At 57.6% G+C, this 13998-nt stretch overlaps 2 protein-coding genes across 2 annotated transcripts; one reads left to right on the plus strand and one right to left on the minus strand.

Annotated features, from left to right (window-relative positions):
- Nucleotides 1–1775: 1775 nt before the first annotated feature.
- Nucleotides 1776–5815, minus strand: AMBP (alpha-1-microglobulin/bikunin precursor). Its single transcript, XM_087943936.1, has 10 exons — nucleotides 5655–5815; nucleotides 5172–5317; nucleotides 4995–5071; nucleotides 4702–4815; nucleotides 3875–3976; nucleotides 3659–3696; nucleotides 3489–3567; nucleotides 3091–3258; nucleotides 2111–2275; nucleotides 1776–1883 (listed from the first exon to the last, which is right to left on the minus strand). Exons 1-10 carry the CDS (start codon nucleotides 5766–5768, stop codon nucleotides 1849–1851), a joined length of 1038 nt encoding a protein of 345 aa, XP_087800062.1. The 5' UTR covers nucleotides 5769–5815; the 3' UTR covers nucleotides 1776–1848.
- Nucleotides 5816–6396: 581 nt separating this feature from the next.
- On the plus strand, nucleotides 6397–13590 carry CCDC183 (coiled-coil domain containing 183). The gene is made up of 14 exons (XM_087943935.1): nucleotides 6397–7024; nucleotides 7462–7583; nucleotides 8340–8417; nucleotides 8493–8660; nucleotides 8766–8870; nucleotides 9715–9837; nucleotides 9915–10043; nucleotides 10238–10292; nucleotides 10378–10478; nucleotides 11319–11479; nucleotides 11606–11771; nucleotides 11955–12080; nucleotides 12380–12476; nucleotides 13248–13590. The coding sequence occupies exons 1-14, from the start codon at nucleotides 6808–6810 to the stop codon at nucleotides 13376–13378; spliced, it is 1779 nt and encodes a 592-aa protein (XP_087800061.1). The 5' UTR covers nucleotides 6397–6807; the 3' UTR covers nucleotides 13379–13590.
- The last annotated feature ends 408 nt before the right edge of the window (nucleotides 13591–13998 follow it).

Genomic DNA, 13998 nt, shown 5'->3' on the forward strand with positions numbered 1-13998 from the left:
TGCCAGGAGCGGCAGCAGCAGCCGAGGAACAAAGGAGGCTCCCACCAGCCCCGGCCTGCCAGCTTTTCACATTCAAATCCATGAAACAGGGAGCGAGCCAGTCCCTTTTTTCAGAGCCCTGCATTAAATGCAGGAGGCCCGGCAGGCAGGGAGGGAGGGAGGCTGCTAGGGGTAGGCGGGAAGGGGGCAGGGGGCCTCTGGAAGGGCTTGGGCCAAGGTTTCTACCTGGGCTTCTTCTGATCAGTCCCGTTCCCAGGTATATTGGGGGGTCCTGAGTGAGAACTGAGAAGGGCGGGCTTCCATTTTGCCACACGCGGGTCTTGCAGGCTGGCACTTCAGTGTGGCTCAGAGGAGGGGGCCACCGTCCATCGGTGAGAAGCAGGGCAGAGGGGGGCAGCCTCAATCCCTCCCCCCAAGGCATCCTCCCCTTGCTGTGACCTCCCTCCATGCAGCCTCCTTAAAGGAGAGGCTCTCGTGGGTATGATCTCCCCAGTGACCTGTGCCCTCTGCCCCTCCCCAGTCTCCTGCTCCCTTGCCCCCCCCTGGTCAGGGGTCCTGTCCCAGACCAGCCCTGTCTGAGAAAGTAAGTGGGGAGGGGAGAAGGCCGATTCCCTTCCACCACCACCCCCGACCCTCTTCCTTACAGGCTCGGTGTGCTCCCTGAGCCTGGATTTTTTGGGGGTGGGGGTGGGTTTCTTCCTTCCTGGTCTCTCCATTCAGAGCCCCCTCCCCTCCCGCCGGGCCTCCCTTTTTCCAGGGAGGAAAGCAAGGCGAGGAGGGGGGGGTCTCTCCCTGGCGGAGGTGCCAGCCGTGGGTCGCCTCCTCGCTCAATGCGCCATTCACCCTGCTCAGCCACACAGAAAATCTCGGTCATCAGATCCTGGCCCTGCCTGGAGACAACGGGGGCTTTCTTCTTCTTTTTTTTTAAAAGGCTGCGCGCTGTCCCTTTTGGGGAGGGGGCTGAGAAGCAGCGAGGGCTTTGGTGGGAAAGGGCTGGGCCAGGGAGCGGTTGCCCACCCCGGCCTGCTGCCTGTGAGCCCCTCTGAGCAGGGCGTAGTGTGTGTGTGTGTGTGTGTGTCCGTCCGTCCGTCCGTCCTGCAAGCTTGGCGCAGCCATTGCAGAGATATCCCCCACCACCACACACACAGGAGACCAAATGGCCCAGGAGAAGCTGGCTGCTTCTGTGTGTGTGTGTGTGTGTGTGTGTGTGTGTGTGTGTGTGTCCCTCCCAGCCTGCCAGGGACCGCTGCCTGGAGCACCAGCCGGACAGGCCAAACTCTCAGCTGCCCAGCAGAGAGGGCGGTTGGGGTGCCATAAAAGGGCTGCTGCGGGATAGGACTGGAGTCAAGACACGCTGAAAAAGCAACAAGTGAGGGGGGAGCCTCCCCCTCCCCCCCGCAAAGCCCCCTCCCCACTTCAAGCGCCCCCTAAGATTTGGCTACAGGCCGACTGTGCCAGTGGATGCCCGGGGGCAGCTGCTGCTTTTCCAAAGGCCTGAGGGAGCCCTGGGGAAGGCAGTGCTGCCCCCTGGCACCCTCTGCTGGTACCAAGAGGAAACATCCACCAGGGAGAGGATGGCAGAAGGCCCCCCCAAAAAAACCTCCCTGGACCCCTCCACTCCCCTGGCCCAGGGCTTAAAATGGGAAGAGCCACGGTGCGCAAACTCCTTGGCCTGGGCTCCCCCACGGGACGGGCAAACGGAGCGGAAGGACGCGAGAAAGCCACTTGAAATTGCAGGCGCGAATGCCAGGGAGAGAGTGAGGAGACGGGCTCGCTTCAGTCCAGCGGCTGCGTTTATTGATCCGGCTTTGAAAAAAAAAGGGGCTGCTCCTCTTGCTTCCCGGCCTCTCACAGGGCGGATGGGCGCAAGAACTCCTCCCCGTCTGCAAGGGGAGACAGGGTCATTGGGGGTCCCTGGTGAGACCCCAGGCTTTCCCCTCCGAGCCGGCTGCCCACCCTCAGGGGGACCAGGAGTCCAAGGGGCTTGGCAGGACCCGGCCCTGGATTACGACGGACCGGGATGAAAAAGGGCGCTGTTCCCCTCCTTCCCTCCCCTTTAGGGTGCCCCCCTGAGAGGCGGCCACCGGGGGGTGTCTTCTTCCCCACGTACCGCTGGGGAGGAGGCCGCAGTACTCCTGGCACTCTTTCTCCAGGTAGAACTTGTTGGCGTTGCCCCCGCAGCCCTGGAAGGTGAGGCACTTGCCCTGCTTGGCATCGAAGGCCCAGAATGTGTCCTTGCAGGCGTCTCCTGGGATGATCGGCAGGCGGCAGGCGGCTGCGGGCAGAGAGGGAAGGAGAGGTTGCCGCTTGAGGGCCCGTGCGGGACGGAGGAGGAGGGCCCAGGCACCACTGGCCCCCGTGTTGTGGTTCGCCAGCAGCAGGTGCGGATGGCTGAGGCCTCGGAGAGCGAGGACTCAGAGGAGGGGCCTGCGTGGGATGCAGGGATGGGGCCAGGACCATCAGGGAATGGAGTGCTGCCTTTGGAGATTGTGGAGGCTGGCAGCAATGAGGAAGAGTCCCCTGAGGAGCCTGTGCCAAGTGCACGTGCACGCAGGACTGCTCGAAGGAAAGAGCAGCTGCAGCAGCAGGGGGACTCGGGAGAAGGCTGCAAGATGAAGGCAGGGGTGTCCACGGACGCCGGGCCGACAAGCCTTAGCCGCCATCTTTTTGTAAAAACAATTTTGTCCAAAAGATGGGCGCGCGGTGATTTCGGGTGAAAGGCCAAAAGATGGCGCGCCAGCCGGTTGGGATCCTGCCTTAAGGGATAAAAGCCAGCTGAGAAACTGGAGTTCTTTGCAGGAAGCAAAGAAGTTCTTGCCCTTCAAGACTTGGTGGAAGTTCGGACTATCTTGGTTTGTATTTGAAGACTTTTTGTTTGGAATATTTTATGGCAACTTCATCTAGTGCTTTTGGCAGCCTTGCACAACCTTGGCAAGGCTCGTTCTTATCAGAGACAATTCGTTCGAAACAGCCTTTTAACCGTGAAGGAACGGAATTCGCAGAGAAGCATCCAAAGGTTTCGCTTTTATCTCGGCTTGGTGTTTGTTCCCTTGGAACAAGGTTTGGGTCAGAACACCCTGCTGCACTCACCCTCTGTCCGGCAGGTCTGCAGGCAGCTGCGCTCCGAGGGGAATTTGTTTTGGTTTCCCCGGCACCCGCCGTAGAAGAATTTCTCGCAGTTCTGGGACGTGGTGTTGTAGAAGTAGTGCAGCTCCATCCCCAGGCAGGGACCGGCGTCTTTGGGCTGCAGGCAGAAATCTGCATGGTGGGGGGGAGAGGCTTACGCCAGCCCAGTTGGAGTATCGGCTGCACCCGGGAGAGCCGTTTCAGGCAGGAGGGGAGGAATAACCCGTGGCGGGCATCATCGGAGTCCTGCCCACACTGCCGGTCCCCCTGTCCCCCCAGTCACTGGCTGCCCAGCCAACGCAGGTCCTTTGGGGGCAGCTGTGGGGAGAGGAAAGGGGCTTAAGGCCTCCCGGGAAGCTCACCTTCCTTGTTTACTCCCAGCAATGACTGGGAGTCATCGGCAGAGCCTGCTTCCTCATCCCAGGGGCTCCTCCGGTCTCTCTGGGGGAGAAAATGGGCCAGTCCTGAGCTCAGGTAGGGGCGGGCATTAAGGGCTGAGGCCAGGTAGCCCCCCCCCCCGAGGAAACAGTACCTGCAGGTTGAGTTCTGGCTGTGGGGGCACACACACCCCTGAGGAAAGAGACGCCGGTCAGAGGGGGCGGGGAGGCATCCAGGAGGGGCAGAGGAGCCAGGCAGCCTCAAAGACTGGGGCAGGGGCTCCCTCCCTCGCTCTCTGCCTGCCCCCACCTCCCCATTCCACCTCCCCCACATCTCCTGGCCTGGGAAGCCCCTCTAGCTCCTCGTTTGCCTGGTTCCGTCATTCTGAAGATGGCGTCGTCAGGAATGCCCAGCGCCACGGAGAACTGTCTGAACTCCTCTATCAGCTCCTCAGGCAGGTGGGGGCTCCTCCCTGGAAGGGACAAGAGGGCGGCACGACTTTGGCATTCCCTGCCGTATTGAATCCCTCCATTGCTGAGCGGAGCCTCCCCCTTCAGGAGCAGGCAACCTCGTCCTACGAACGCCGGCCAGGGCCGGCGGGCTGGCATCGCTTGCATTGCAGGGCTCCCCTCTGAGCTTTGGTGGGCTCTGGGAGGCAGCCCAATGAGTCTCCCATTTCCTTTTCTCCCCCAAAGCAGCCAAGGGAGGGGGGGAGGCTGACCCAGCTGTTGGCCAAGAGACCTGGAAACATGTCCCTGAGCGGCAGCCTCTCTCTCTCTGCCTGGCCCTGCTCCCGGAGGACCAACCCTCCGGCCTACCCCCTACCCCGCCTTCTGAAAATCAGGGTAAACAGGACACCCGTGGGCGGAGCCTTCTTTTGCCCTTGAGCCCCAATCCACCTTGCCCCCCCCCGCCTGCCACTCCTGGGTGGGCTCCTCTGCTGGGGATCAGGTGTGCGTGCGCGCGTGTATGTGCGCCATGTCTTCCAGCTGGGGGCCCAGAGAGAGAGGAGCGTCTTTCTGCAGGCAAGCAGGCAGGGCCTCAGTCGGATCCGGAGGGACTGCCTTGGAGGCTGTGGGGACCGTCGACAACCCGTCTCTGCCCCCAAAAGTGGAGGGCCAAGCCACCTGTCCCGGGAACACCCCCCCTCCCCCGTTTTGCACAGGACTGGCTCCCGTCCCTGCAGAAGCCACCTACCGTAAAGTTGGGTGGTGATGGTGTAGCCGTAGCTGCTGTTCTTCTTCCAGGCAAGGAAGGCGTAGTCGTCGTAGTTGGTGCGAGCCACGTAGCCCACAATGTGGGTCTCCCACCCTGGGGGAGGTGGGGGGGAGGAAGGCAGAATGATTCCCCCTCTGATGCCCCATAGCCCCCTCTCCCCCCCATTTCCTTCCCCTTCCTAGGAGCCCCACTCCTATGAACCTTCCTATGGCCCCAAACGCTTCCCACTCCCCGGAAGCCCACCGGCTGAGCACCGAAGTCTCCCAACCTACTAGAATTGTAGTATTGGTATTTTCCCGGGGTGCTGGTCTTTTGGTAAACTCCGACCACTTGGCTGCAGATTCCTTGCCTGCAAGGGGTGGGTGGGTGGGAAGAGTGGCTGAGAACCGATTGCGTGGCCTGAATTGTTAATTCCCGACTGGTCTCGCAGCCACGAGGGCCGAACTTACCGCAGTCTCGTGGAGGTGACTGACAGCTCCTTGCTGGTGTCTCCCGGAGCCACCATCAGGGTCCCCCCCGAAAGGAAGCGACTCTTATATGTCTTCAACCACTTGCAGGTGGTGCCAAGCGCGATGGCGTACCACTTGCCATAGACCTGGTGAGGACAGCCCAAAAGAGGTCGTTTTAAAACCATGTCCGATGCCCGTCTGGCGGCAGACTTGGACCGAGTTTTCTTCCATTGCTAAAGGCCAGAGTTTCTGAGACTCTTGGCCACCGTATTTTGGTGCCGGTCCTCCATTGGAGTCAGGGATCCTCGGGACATTTCTAGCTAGAAATTCCAGCTCCGGGTCCCTTTGTTTTGACTAAACGCTAGCAGAAGCGGAGTTGAGCCAGACCCATCAGAATGAAAGGAACGGCGAAAGGGATTGCGGGCTGAGCCGTAAGAAGGCCCCCGTTCCTCGTGTTATCACGTCAACGCAAGGGAGTCTTACTCTTGCTTCGTCAAAATCCTTCTGGATTTGGATGGGGTCAGCCGGAGCGACTGGATTGCCGCTGGCCGAGAGGAAAACGGCGCTGCAGATGAGAAGAAGGCCCTGCGGTTTCATGGCTGCGGCTGCACTTCTGCTCTGCTTCGCTTCTTACCGCCGGTTCTGGCCCTGCCGAGGGGCAGCTTTGTTTTTTTAGCGTGGGGAAATTTGAACTTTGGTCTCTGGGCTGCACCAAAGGTGAACGGCCTTGCGATGAACGATGAACGTGGCCACCTGGGAGCCTGAAGATGGGGTCTCCTGCAAGACCCCTTCCTTTTCGGCGGAGGGTCCTGGTGGGCAGATCTGCGTCTTTGTCCTCTGCAGGGAGGCCATTCCTGGGGATCTTTGCTTGGGTCCGGCTCGACCCAAAGGCATCCTGACACCATGGGGTGGGGGTGGGGGGTCTTCCTGTCAGCCTGCAGACCCTCAAGCCCTCCCTTGCTGTCCGGGCTCCTTGTCCCAAGAATAATTAACCAAAGCAAACAGTGGGAGAGACAACAACCGGCTCCCAAGGTTGTAAACTCCAAGGTTTTTTCGGTTTGGACATTGGATTCTAAACATACGATGTTATCGAAGGCCAGCAGCCAAGATTCATCAGAAGTGCCCAAAATCTGAAGTGTGTTTTTTTGGCCCACTCTGTTTTTGCTGTAAACAAAACTTCCTGCATTGCTCCCTGGTGGGCAGCACACAGGAAATCGCCAGTTAGCCCAGATGGGATTCAGGCAAAGCCAGGAGGGGACCCTTTTTGGGCCTAAGAGGGGCTTTAGCAGCCGTTCAGCTCAGCCTCGGGCCCTCTGGGTGAAGCCGGGGCTGGCAGAGCTCCAGAAGCCTCGGCGAAGCAAAGCCTCCATGGAATGGGGGCCTTTCCCGGGAGGGGGATCGGGTGGTCCCTTCGGTCACATGTTAAACTGGCCATTTTCCACGCGAGCTGGGCGGGACCCGCTCGTGGGGGTGGGGGTGGGGAAGTGTGCAGGACTCCTGGACCGGCTCCTGCAGAAGAATTGGCCAGCTCTTCAAGGCAGGATTCTAGCGGAGACGCCCCGACGGGTTCCAGGGGGGAATCTTCAGATTGTGATGCCTACGTGTGACACATAAAGGCGTCACAATTTCCCTTCAGATGTCACAGAGGCCCAGCAAAGGCTGCACAAATCCAGGCTGGAACAAAGGAAGGGGTGACCTTTGCTGGCACTTGCTGTCCGTCTCTCTCCAGGCGCACCCAGACGTTTCCTTGGAGCAAAAGGAGGCGAGATCCAAAGGACTCAGGATGAGGTTCAAGAGGAAAAAAGATCTGAAGGAGCAAATCCGTGAACTGCAGGCCATCATTCACATCCAAGGTAGCCCTCCGAGTGCAGCCACTTGGCTGGATCCAGGATGAGGAGCCTCTGTGGCGCAGTGGTTAGAGTGCAGTACTGCAAGCTACTTCTGCTGCAGGCAGCTGCCTACAATTTGGCAGTTCAAATCCCACCAGGCTCGAGGTTGACTCAGCCTTCCATCCTTCCGAGGCGGGTCAAATGAGGACCCCGATTGTTGGGGGCAAGAGGCTGACTCTGTAAAACGCTTAGAGAGGGCTGTGAAGCACTATAAAGCGGTATATAAATCTAAGTGCTGTTGCTATCTTCCTGACCAGGGAGAAGGGAGGGAAGTGCTCCCAGCTGGCCTTTTGCAAGGGGATCTTGCTGGGCTGCTGTCTTATGGGAGGACCTGCAAGAAGGGCCTAGTGCAGCAGCCCTCTTCCTTCGGTGGAGTCCCCTCCACCCGCGTTTCTTTCCAGAACAAGGGAGGAAGCTCCGCACCCAAGCAAGTGAGGAGGCCGTGCGCAAGAACAGGGACCTGATTGCCTTTCTGCGCACTACGCTGCGGGCTGAGATGCATGAGCTGAATCTCGGGCTGAAGGTGAGCGTTCTGAGTATTCTCAGAGGGAAGGAGAGGCAGGGTGGCTGGCGGCTGGTCAATCCTAAACCCTGTCTTGCCCCTGTTGGAATCTGATTTCGAGGGGGAGATTGAGCAGCTGACAGGGAGTGGGAGTGTGGCTCCGGTGGCTATGGAAGAAATGGGGGAAGGACACAGTCCAGCTGGACATTCAGAGGAAGACCCAGGGCCACCCCCTCTTCATCCTAGGGCACGCAGGGAGGAACTGAGAAGGGAGCAACATGAGTTATGGGGGAGAAAAGGGCCCTGGTTCCCTTCATTAGCTGCAGCTGGAAAACAGGATTTAAAAAGGGTGTTTGTGCACAGCACCTTACTGGAAGCGAAGTGTGAATTATCTTTGTTTGTCAAGTCCTATCTGGGTTCTGGCGTCCTCCCAACTGTGTGTGTTTCGTTGTCTTTTGAGTTCTGCAATTCCTTATCCTGCCCTGTCTTGTTAAATGCTGCAGCGTGGTTTGTGTTGGTTTTTATTTTTAATGTATGTGTACTTTGGGTTCGGACTGAATTTCTTCTCTTTAAAAACTGTTCTTGGGAGAATTTTTTTTCTCCAGCCGATGATAACTGGACATTGGGGACCAAATTGGAGGTATTGAAGGGACTTTACGTACTTTTGTGCCTTTGTTACTTTTGTGCCACGCCCCTTTGGGTCACCACAAGCCCTCTCCGCCTGTCCCGTCAGGCGGTAGTCTGCAGCTCTCACCTCTCTTTCTCTGCTCCTTGCAGTATGACCACGTCACGATCAGCAGGGCCTGCCTAGACAGGAAGCGGGTGAAAATCGCTATGGCAGATTATACCATGGAGGTAAGTGGCAGGCAGGTCTTTCCCCCAGCACCTTTCCTCCAGGTCTCCTCAACGGGCCCTTCCACTCCTTCCTAGCAAGCTCGGGAGTCCCTGAGCCAGCGCGTCTTCGACCGGATAAACACCCACAACATCCTCCTGTATGAAGTCAAGCGCCGGGGCAACCGCCTGGAGGAGCTCCAGGGGATTCTGCAGGGCCTCATCGACCTGGAAATGGCCAGCCCTGAGCTCCAGCTGCAGCTCCAGGTGAGATCTGCGTGGCTGCCCTGCCCTGCCACAGGACAGAGGGCCTCTAGGATGCCCCGGGGGGAGGGCAGGGCATGTTTCCCTCTGCCTTCTTTGTGCACACAGACCATCCGTCAGCTGGAGAACAATATCGAGAAGATGCAGGTGAACATCATGACTGCAGACAAGGTCCACATCCTGTATGTGAAGATGGTGGGCGTGCTAAGAGGCGTGAGTCCAGTGCGGTGCTTTGGCCATGCTCTGCAGGGAATCTTCTTGCTCACAGAGGGGGTGGGCTCTGGTCAGGGGTGGGATTCTACCAGTTTGCACCTATTCGCTAGAACCGGTTGTTCACATTCTAAGCAGTTCGGAGAACCGGTTGTTAGAAGAAATTACTGGGCTAATCCTGTAAGGAAGGCAGGAAGGAAACATTCTGGTGTTGCTTATAGAAACTGCCTCTCCGTTGATCCTTATTACATTCTTGGCAGGGCTAGACTTCCTGTCTCAGGAACTTCTCTGGAGTTTTTTTTCCCCCCTTCCTTTGTTGGTACTTTGCTTGTGTGGAGGGACCATTCAAAGTTAAAAAGGCACTGAAAAAAGTGACTTATGACCATTTTTCACACTTATGACTGTTGCAGCATCCCCACAGTCACGAGAGGCCAGGCGAGGAGATGCGTGCCTCGATGTGAGTGATGTTGAGTTGGCCACGCCCAGCCAATAACATGACCACCAAGCCACTTAAGCCACACCCACAGAACCGGCTGTTAAAAAATTTGAATCCCACCCCTGGCTTTGATCCAAACTGGGGCGGTCCCTCTCTGCTCAAGCCTTGGAGGAGGTGGGGGGGAAATCCATCCTGGGCGCTGATCTCGTTGCCGGAAGTGTCCCTTTGTGGGTCCTGGAAAGTTGCAACCCGTTCACTCTGCAGGCTCTCCAAAGAGAGAGATGAAGGACCGAGAACGCAGGGAGGGAGGGAGGGAGGGAGGGAGGGCCAGGGCCTCTTTCCTCCTCCTTCAGCGGCAGTCCTGATGGCTGTGCTGGGGACAAGCGTGCCTGCCCTCTTCTCCCCCCGCAGGAGCTTTCTCAGCTTCCTTTTGTCCTGGAGGACTTGGAGCACCGAGTGGGCACCTACCAGACGGAGCTGCAGGGGATGGACCTGATGGCCAAGGATATGCAGGAAGCCATGGAGGCTGCCAAGGTGAGAGGGGCAGCCGTGGGCCCGCTCAGCCTCTGCCCAGCACTCCCACTCACCCTTCCTTTCCCCTGGGCCTGCAGGAGGACATGGCCAACGCGGAAAGCGAGCTGATTGCGGAGAAGAAATTCAGGGAGAACTCGCTCAGCATCCAGAAGAAGCAGATCGAGCGCATCCGTGCGAAGGACCCCATCGAGAGGCACCGGCGGATGGTGAGTCCTTCTTGAGGCCCCTGGAGCCCTGCTGGCCGCCTTGAGCAAGCCGCCGTGGGGTCTGGCTCCAAGTGGGCCCTCCGCATCTAGGGGGCCTCTGAGGGGGACACAGTCCAGGGCTGAGGCTTCTGGGGCTCCCCTGCCTTTTGCGAGAGCCGCTTCCCCTAATTGGTTTGGTTGGCTTTTATTACCAGCAAATCCGGAGAGACATGGACTTCCCTGCCCTGATGATGCGCGAAGGAACAAGGGGCAAGTATGCCGATGTGCCCGCCCAGCCCTTCTCGCCAGGCACGGAGAGGCACAGCTGGACAGGTCTTCTGTTCTGTTCTTCCAGGCGCAAAGCTGGAGGCTTCCAAGGCCCAGATTGAGTACCAGGGTCTGGTGACCAGCGAGGTGGAGAAAGTCAAAAGTGCCGTGCAGTGCTCCCATCTCTGGGTACGTCCAGCAGCCCGGCCCGCTCTTTCCTTGGCGCTGAGGAGATTCCTCCAAAGCTTCGCCGTGAGCCTTGCAAGGAGAGCTTTCAGCAGCTCCGTATCCTGGTTGCCTCTTTTCTTCTCCAAGGATCCCCCATCAGGAGCTGGGAGGACCCGGGGCATGATGCAAAAATAACAAAGTCACAAAAGTAGAATAAATTCCCTTTAATGCCTCCAACTTGGCCCCCAATGTCCAATTATCCTCGGCTGGATAACAAAATCTTCAAAAAACAGTCTGCGAAGGGCAGATATGCAGTTTGAACCCAAAGTAAAGATAATTAGAAATAAAAAAAAAAACCAACACAAACCACACTGAAGTAATTAACACGGCAGGCCAGGATGATAAATGGCAGACTTTCAAAGGACAAAGCAGCACCCACAGTTGGGAGGATGGCAAAACCCAGATAAGCCTCGACAAAGACAATGCACGCTTTGCTTCCAGCAAGGAGCCGTGTGCAAACGCCCCACTTAGATCCTGTTTTCCCAGATGCAACCCATGAAAAGGGATCAGGGCCTTCTTCTCTCTCGTAAGCCATGTTGCTCCCTTCTCCGTTCCTCCCTGCATGCCCTAGGATGAACAAGGGTTGGCCCCTGGGTCTTCCTCTGAATGCCCAGCCAGACTGTGCCCTTCCCCTGTGTCTTCCACAGCCATGGAGCCCCCCGCCCATGTCTGGGAAGGATGTCCTGTTGCAGGGGGAGAGGAGTGGGCTGGGGAGGCGGAGCCTGGGGGGAGGAGGCTCCCAAGGATGGCCCACAGATGCAGCAAACTTCTCTTTCCCTCCCTCCCACCTTTTCCTGCCAGGATATCGCTGGGCGCTTCATGGCCCAGAAGAAATCTGAGGAGAACCTTCAGCAGCAGATCACCAAATCGGAGAAGAAGCGGCGAGGCCTCAAGTCCCAGCTGAAGGCGCTGGAGCTGCAGCGAGCCGAGCTGAAATTCCACCAGTCCCCGGGCTTCCTTAGGTACCTGCTGTTTCTTTGTCGGCAGAACCGGAGGCTCCAGGGTTAAAAATGCCCCCCCCCCCCTCCAGGACCATCTCTGGCCGCCTCGATGCAACAGACTCAAAGTAAAATGGCTTCTTCTCCCAGCTCAAAGACACTAGAAGAGAATCTGTGGAAGAACCTGGAGGAGGAGGAGGAACGGCTGTCGCGGATCCGTGGCCAGGCCTTCAAAAACCAGGAGCTTCTCCTCCACTTTGAGAACGGGGTCGACAACCTGATCCTGAGGCTGTGGGACATCAGGGTGCCTGGCCAGGTCTGTCCCTCTCTTGGAACGGTTGCCCCAGAGCAGATAGACGAGAAGCCCCCTGTCCGTTACGCAACAGGAGAGCCAACAGGGAAGCCCCCCTCCCTCCTTCCCTCCTTGCAAGGGAAATGGGGTGGTGGGAGGGGGAAGCTGGAGGGTCTGCCCTGGACCTTTACCCCCGCTGCTTTACAGGAGGGCTTCCCCAAGATGGAGGATGTCTTCGAGAAGCTGCAGTTTTGTGAAACGAAACTTCTGCATTTGAGCCGAAAGATGCTCGATTTGCCCTCTGACATACTCAGGCCAGACGAAAGCAACGAGGTGAGCCTTCTCCCAAGGCTGTGCCACAGCCGCCTTCCCTTATTGCTGGGAGGGAGAGGGTTTGTGCCCCAGGGATGAACAGGATCCTGATTTCGCCTCCTGTGATATTCCCAAGCGGGCTCTGGGCCCCTTCCTTGACTCAGCCCAGCCCTGTTTGCAGTACCAGGCAAGTTGCAGGGTAGAAAGCCTGAAGAGGGAGGTTCTGGGCTGGACCTCTTGGTGGGCATCACGTCCTCTCCGCCCCTCCCCTTCAATCTCTTGGCCTACCACCTTCTAATTCCAATACGTAACTTGGGCAGTCGTTCGTCCACCTCCGGAATTTCCTCGAGGAGAGCGCCAGGGATGAGCCGCAGAACCTGAGAATCGCTTTCGATGAGGACGAGGAGGATGTCCGAGGTCTGTCCCCTGCCTTGAGGGGGTCAGCAAGGCCGGTGACCCCCAGCAGCTCCCGGCAGTTGGCATCCATATGCAGCTCTGGGCTGAGCTTCACGGAAGGGGGAGGGGCTGTGACTGCCAGAGTTAAGCCTTGTTGGTGTTTCCTCCCACCCAGAGGGAGAATTCCCACCCATTGCCTCTGTCTTGGCTTTACTGTGAAATCTCCTTCCAGTGTTTCCCCAGGGAGGGTCGCCTGCGCTAGGTCCACTATGGAGCAGCGGGGAAGGGGCTGCCCTGGCCCCAGAGAGATGTGGGCCCCAGCCTAACAGATAATCAGAGTTGGAAGGGACCTTGTGGGTCATCCAGTCCAACCCCCCGCCCAAGCGGGAAACCCTACACCCGTGATGTTGAACCTATGGCACACGTACCACAGGTAGCACGCAGAGTCATTTATGCCAGCATGCGAGCTGCTGGCAAACTTACCTCACTGCGCATGTCTCCCAGTTGATTTTTGGCCTGTTTGAGGTCTTTTTCAGCCTCCCAGAAGCTTGAGGACAGCTTCTGCAGCCTTTGCAGGCCGAAAAATAGGCCCGTTTTGTTACTGCCTGTATTTCCGGAAACACCAGAAGTGATGAAACGGGCCTATTTTTCGGCCTGCAAAGGCTGCAGAAGCTGCGGGGCAGGGAGAAACGGAGGCACTTCCTTTGCCACAATTTCCTCCACTGCCACAATTTCAGACCGTGGGTCCCTCCTCCCCGTCTCTCTCTCTCTCTCTCTCTTGTCCCCACGCAGATGCCTTTCACTTTGCGGACATCGACCACAGCTACGTGCCCAGTCGGGAGGAGATCAAGAAGGAGGCCTTGAAGCTCATGGAGGAGAAGACCAAGGTGATTAAGAAAAAGCAAAGAGGGGCCAAAAAATGAGCCTTCCACAAATTTGGCTACTACCCCGATTTCTCAGATGGGGAGATTTGACTCTTATCCTGTTTTTCTTTTAATCTGTATTTGTTTAAAATGATATTGAACTTGCTTTAAAGCACACACACACACACACCCTCCCCATGGAATATGCAAAAGGAAGTCTTCCCATATTTTGCAAATGGGAGGATAATAAAGGCGTCGACTTGCTCTGGATCGGATCTTGCAGAATCCTATTCTAGGCGGCAGGTGGGAAAGGAAGAAGAGCGACTTTGGGCACAAAAGCTTTTGCAAAACATTCTTTTTATTCCGCCAGCCACACACACAGCAGAGATTAGGCGGCAGGCCTTCCCTTCCCTCGGCCTCTCGGAGGCGGATCCGTTGAAGTGGGGCCGAGCTGCTGCCTTCGGCCTGCAAGGACCCAGGTGGCCGATTGGGGGCGCATGCAAGACCCACAGGCCTCCCAGTGATTATAGCATTTAAGCCAGGGGTGTCCAACCTTGGCCACTTTAAGACTTGTGGACTTCAACTCCCAGAATTCCTCAGCCAGCAAAGCTGGCTGAGGAATTCTGGGAGTTGAAGTCCACAAGTCTTAAAGTGGCCAAGGTTGGACACACCTGATTTAA

Source organism: Notechis scutatus, chromosome 15 (assembly GCF_049901735.1).
Source record: "Notechis scutatus isolate UNSWTSFEM ecotype Mainland chromosome 15, rNotScu1.2, whole genome shotgun sequence".
Taxonomy (NCBI): Eukaryota; Metazoa; Chordata; class Lepidosauria; order Squamata; family Elapidae; genus Notechis; species Notechis scutatus.